General features: G+C 35.3%; 1 protein-coding gene and 1 non-coding gene across 7 annotated transcripts; both read left to right on the forward strand.

The window, feature by feature from the left end:
* The first annotated feature begins 401 nt into the window (after window positions 1-401).
* On the forward strand, window positions 402-505 carry LOC145091055 (U6 spliceosomal RNA). The gene has a single exon (XR_013701944.1). It is a non-coding gene; the product is annotated as a U6 spliceosomal RNA (small nuclear RNA).
* A 1,030-nt stretch (window positions 506-1,535) lies between these two features.
* LOC145086544 (UBP1-associated protein 2B-like) lies at window positions 1,536-5,206 on the forward strand. 6 transcript variants are annotated; one of them, XR_013700495.1, is made up of 3 exons: window positions 1,536-3,092; window positions 4,104-4,201; window positions 4,896-5,206. XR_013700495.1 is itself a non-coding variant. In XM_079024350.1 (2 exons), exon 1 carries the CDS (start codon window positions 1,644-1,646, stop codon window positions 3,090-3,092), a length of 1,449 nt encoding a protein of 482 aa, XP_078880476.1. In that variant the 5' UTR covers window positions 1,536-1,643; the 3' UTR covers window positions 4,104-5,206. The 6 variants fall into 6 exon arrangements, 1 of the variants encoding a protein (XP_078880476.1); XR_013700494.1 differs by having other exon boundaries at window positions 4,117-4,201; window positions 4,850-5,206; XR_013700493.1 differs by having other exon boundaries at window positions 4,117-4,201.
* The last annotated feature ends 832 nt before the right edge of the window (window positions 5,207-6,038 follow it).

The following is a 6,038-nucleotide window of genomic DNA, read 5'->3' on the forward strand; positions in this document are numbered from 1 at the left end:
AATAGGGGATAGTGACTTAGGAAGGTAATTAGGTTTCCAGTTTGTCCGTATTAGGTCACCAAGGTTTTTTTTTTTTTTTTTTTTTTTTTTTTTTTTGTGCGTATTAGACCAATATGGTTGTTATTACCGTTTATAAATAGTCCTTTTACAGGTTTTATCCGGTAAAAATGACTATTTGTAAACGGTAATAACAACCATATTGGTCTAATACGCACAAAAAAAAAACCTTAGTGACCTAATACGGACAAACTGGAAACCTAATTACCCTCCTAAGTCATTAACCCTAAGTTTAAAGACATTGGGAATATATGACCATCAACAGTAAACTAGTTCGTTTAGAACTCGTGTCGTCCCATATAACCTGCTACTCTTCTATATGGCGAAACTTTTCATCTATAGTCGTCCCTTTGGGGACATCCGATAAAAATTGGAACGATACAGAGAAGATTAGCATGACCCCTGCACAAGGATGACACACACAAATCGAGAAATGGTCCAATTTTTTTTTAAACCCTTTGTCATCTTCTCTGGATCCCTAGTTCCATTTTCAAATGCTAATAGAGTTCAATTGCAATTCTTACGTTTCGGTAGTTCATGTACTGAAGTCATGATCAGACAACATGTGGATTTTATGGTCAGATTGACCTTCTTGTTGATGTCTTCAACCATTTGCGGCAAGTAAGGGTGATCTTTCTTTTTATAAAGTCTCCTTTGAGTTTTTTACTTTTCCTGTTATTAAGTTTCATGCTCTATAAACTTCCGTTTATGTGTTGTATATAGTCTGTATGTGTTTGTTTATGTGCTGATTTTTGATTAATTTTGCAACTTCAGTTTCTTAGTTCATGTTGTGGTTTATCTTTTTATAAAATAATTGATAATAAGCATCCTCTGCAAGTCCATGTTGGTTTTACACTTCCATTCGTTATTAAATGTAGACATTGATGGGAAGTATCAAAGTGAGATTGTATCTGTACATATGGATGTGTTCATGTAAACATTTAAATGACAAAAAAGAAGTTATTGATAAAATGTTGCATATTTATGTAATGAAGATCATCAATCATATGAGTTTCTGGACTTAGAAATTCTGAAAGGGTTGTGAGATAAGTTTAAATAGAAGCAACTATTTTCAGTCAAACAAGTCAGTCATATTGATTAGTAAGCATGTTTGTAAATAATTAGGGTTATTGACGTAGGAGGGTAATAAGGTTTTCAGTTTGTCCGTATTAGGTCACTAAAGTTTTTTTTGTGCGTATTAGACCAATATGATTGTTATTACCGTTTAGAAATAGTCATCTTTACCGGTTAAAAACCGATAAAAATGACTATTTTTAAACGGTAATAATAACCATATTGGTCTAATACGCACAAAAAAAAACCTTAGTAACCTAATACGGACAAATAGAGTTGAAGAATTAGAACAAAATGCGAATGGGTGGAAGATCCTCTAAACGTGTAAACTATCCCAACCCGCATGGGACCAATCATATAATTTATTTTTAGTTTAATTAGTAAAGTCGAAATGTCTACACGGAAACAAATTAAAGCCCTCGCATACCATACGAAGATACTGTAAGAAACAAAGATACAATTTTCTCGAAGGCCTTCCCTACACCAAACCTGAAAGAAACCCTAAATCAGCCATGGCCAAGAAGCGAAAGTCTCGTTCTTCACAATCTTCACAAGAAGAACAAGTGCCGGTTGAGGATCCAACCGTCAGTGATGCTGTTGTAAAGGAGGAGCTAGAGCATGGAAACGAACAACCTCAAAATTTGGACGAGAATAAAGAAAACGATGAACAAGGAGAGGAAGATCTTCAAGAAGTAGAAGTCGATGTCGATGAGGATGAAGAGGAAGAAGAAGAGGAAGAGGAAGAAGAAGAAGAAGGAGAAGGAGATGAACAAACGACGGGAAACGAGGTGAAAGAAGTTAAGGTTGAAACGAACGGCGGAGGCGGACAGGTAACAGAAGATTTGTCGGACGAGCCTGTCGAGAAGCTTCTCGAGCCGTTTGCCAAGGAACAACTCGTTTTACTCTTGAAGGAGGCTGTTTCCAAGTACCCTGACATTGTCGAAAGTGTCGAGAAGATTGCCGATGCAGACCCTGCTCACAGGAAGATATTCGTTCATGGTCTAGGATGGGATACCACCACCGAAACCCTAATTAGCGAGTACAAGAAGTACGGCGAGATCGAGGATTGTAAGGCTGTGGTAGACAAGGTCTCTGGAAAATCAAAAGGATACGGATTTATCCTCTTTAAGCACAGAAGTGGTGCTCGAAAAGCTTTGAAAGAACCTCAGAAGAAGATAGGGAATCGCATTACCTCCTGTCAGCTTGCTTCTGCCGGACCAGTCCCAGCGCCTCCACCAACCGCCCCTCCAGTGTCTGAATACACACAAAGGAAGATATTCGTGAGCAATGTATCAGCTGAGATTGATCCTCAAAAACTTCTAGAATTCTTTTCGAAATTTGGGGAGATTGAAGATGGGCCATTGGGATTAGACAAGCAGACGGGAAAGCCTAGAGGTTTTGCACTGTTTGTGTATAAGAGCATCGAAAGTGCAAAAAAAGCTCTTGAAGAGCCACACAAGAACTTTGAAGGACATATTTTGAATTGCCAGAAGGCTGTTGATGGTGTGAAAATGGGGAAAGGTTTCCATCCACAGCAACACCAGCATCATCATCAACATCATAATCAGTATGGTGGTCATCATCATCATCCTTCAAAAAAGGCCAAGTTTTCCATGGGAGGAGGTGGTGCAGGAGCAGGACAAGGTCATTTGATGGCTCCTTCTGCACCCACTATGGGGTTCACTCCACCAGTTCCTCCTCCTGCATTGACTCCTGCTTTGGGGCAAGCGTTGACTGCACTTCTTGCCTCTCAGGGAGCTGGATTGGGAATTACTAATCTTCTTGGAGGACTTGGCACCCCTGCAAATCCACAGGGTATGCCACATGTCAACAATTCTGGATATGTGAATCAGGGAGCTGCAAGCTATCAACAGCAAGGTGGGTATCCCAATCCACAGATGGGTCAAGGCGGCAGTAGGCCACAACAAGGTGGTGCATCTTACATGGGTCATGGTCACTAGGTGAGTAAAAGGTTATATTTTTTCTTGAAATACTAGTATGCTTACAAATTCTGTTGTTTGTCAAATTAGACTATATATTTCCTGTTTTACTGATTAGATTTGGATGACAGGGTAAATAGGTAACTAACTGTAGATTTGTGCAAATCCACACTTCACATGAGATCACTTTAATTATAGGATGCACTTGAAATTTAAGGCCATCTACAAATATTATTTGAATCTTTTAGTGATGAATTAGTAGATTATCTACTAGTATTTGAAGGCCCATCCTCGGTTATGTTGTTTTTAGGTGGCTAGAGAAGTTGTGGTCTATTGAAAGCTAATGATCTTATATTTTTTTGACATTTGACATCAATCTTGCATAGTTGCATGATATGATCTCATAATTTGCCACTTTTATTCTCTTTGTTTTTTATAAATTTTGTTGCAATAACTTGAGCTACTGAATATATACACACATTATGTAAGGGCATTTGGTCAATTGTCTTTAAACTTGCCTATTTTGTCATTGAATTATATTTATCTTTTTAATTAAATATACACACATATTTACACTTGTTGGTTATGATTATATTCGGAGAATCTTGTTACTTACCTTTTTAAAATTTCAGGGGGTACATTTGCATTACATATATGACAAGTTCAAAGTTATTTAAAATTTGAAATCAAGTTTTTATGATTTTTTACAATTCATTGTGCAGATGATGCATCAATCTTTTAGTTTTGGAGTCTGGTGATTCTTCTGAAGTTGCAGCCAGTCATGCAAAAGAAGTCTTTATTATATATGTAGCAAAAGAGTCATCATTTGCTTCTAGAGCAGAATAAAAAAAAACTGTATTTTCTTTAGTTTTACTTGGTTTAATGGTCTTGTTTTAAAAATGTAGTAAAACCCATGACTGGTTTTTTAAAATGTTTGAAGCACGTTATTTCCTAGTTTTTTAACATCTTATGATTACAAAATCTCAACTTGCCAATTTTTAGGTAGATTTTTTTTTTGTTTTTGTTTTTGAGGTTATGTTTTCAGGAAATGAACAAGAAGTGAAGAACTGAGGTGTCTTGGAATTTGGGCAATCATTTATCTATCCCCGGGCAGGCGGGCAGCATAAAAGGTAAAATATGTTGATGGTTGATGACATTTTTCTTACTAAAAAATGCCATTTTTTTATATTTGAGTAACAATATTATATATTCATAAAAGTATTTCTATACCCAAATCCTCCTTCAAGCTAACAAAATGCTGACAGTTGGTGGCTGTTTTTTTTTGTTTTCTTTTCGTTAAGTCCTGTATGTGTATGGGTACATTCACCATTTTACTCTTACATTTTAACAAATAATTTTCATAATACACGTCATTATTTTTTACAAAACACCAATTTTAACATGAGAGAAGTTGGGAGGAAAAAAGATGAAGGACAAATGATTAAAGGGTTAGTGTCTTACCCTTACTACGTAAATCCAAGTTTTCACTCAAAATAACCCTTCCTATTTTTGTTAACACATTAAACTCATCAAGTAAAAAAGAAATAACCCTTCCTCTTTTCCTGTTAAAGCTGCACATTTTCCCATTGTTATGGCTTTACATCATGGCCCTTCTGATAAATAATCAAACATTTCAACCTTCATGCATGTAAGTCAAAATATTTCATTTAAAATTAAAAAAACTTAAAGGTGGATTCTTTTGTTAGGAAGGCATACATATAAATAGTAAGAGTTCCTTTAGTTCCGAAATGTAACTCAAAGTTTCTTTTGAGGTGAAGTTTTAGCTACTTTTGAGGTGACCCACATTAGCATCATGTAAATCAGGTAAATGCAACATGTTGCTCGTAAGTAGCCCAAATCCACATTGCGGTTGTTGAGATTTGAACCCTTGATATATTATGCACATATGCCATCCTAGAACCACATGTGCTATATCTTTGGGGCTAGTGGGTGTCCATTTTGAAGAATGTAGGTGGGAGCTAATAGAAGAATGCCATGAAGGGTTTGCTATTTGGCATGAGGTTAAGCTCCATTTGTTGACATTTGTGTTTAGTTTCCTATAAAAAAAATTATTATGTTTATTTTGTGGAACTCTTTTCCTAATATATAAAATAGATTGAGATAAATATTAGTTATATATGTTGTCATGTTGCCCCTCCGATAGAAGCCTAGTGGTTGAGTTGCAGAATTTCACCAAGAAGGTCTAAACCAAGATTGTTAAGATCGGGATCTTACGTATGGTCGTTTTGGAGTTTCTAAGATCGGGATCGTAACATTAGGATTGAGATCCTAAGATCCCATAAAATAAAACATAAATTTAATTTATAATTTTAAAACATGTAAAATATTTCAAACATTCAAAATTTTGTTCAAAAGTTATAAAAGCTTTAAAATATTAGTTATAAGTCACTAAGACAAAATGATAAATGGTAAATTGGTAAAGGATAAAAGACATAAAGTGGTTAAAAAAATTTCATTTAAAAAAAAGAAATCAAGGGAAGGTAGGATTGGATTTCAATCCTAGGATCCTACCTATGATCTTACGTGCGATATACTCTAAATATACAATCTGATTCGTTTTTCATATCTAAGATCGTATAATCTTATAATCAGGATAGTGATTTTGACAATTACGGTCATAACAAAATTATTAATGGTTGCTCTATGATAGATCTCTCTCATTTGATGGGCTTGGGGCGGGTTCTATGTGTAGGCTACTGGCTGCTCAAATGATGAAGTTTATTATTTTTCTACGATTAATTAACTTATAAACTAGAGAGATGAAAGTGGTTTATGGATGTCAATGTTTTTGAAGAATACGACCAAAATGAAAATAAGGTTTGATAACTTCTAAGGTTAGTGCTGTTTATGATAAGTTATAATGTCATGCACTTTTCTTTCTAAAACTCTATAGGGTTGTATACTCTGTAGAGTTTTGTTAAGGGCATTTCCTATCAAATCTAAATT

This window comes from Lactuca serriola, chromosome 2 (assembly GCF_051521515.1).
Source record: "Lactuca serriola cultivar US96UC23 chromosome 2, Lser_US96UC23_V15, whole genome shotgun sequence".
Classification (NCBI taxonomy): Eukaryota; Viridiplantae; Streptophyta; class Magnoliopsida; order Asterales; family Asteraceae; genus Lactuca; species Lactuca serriola.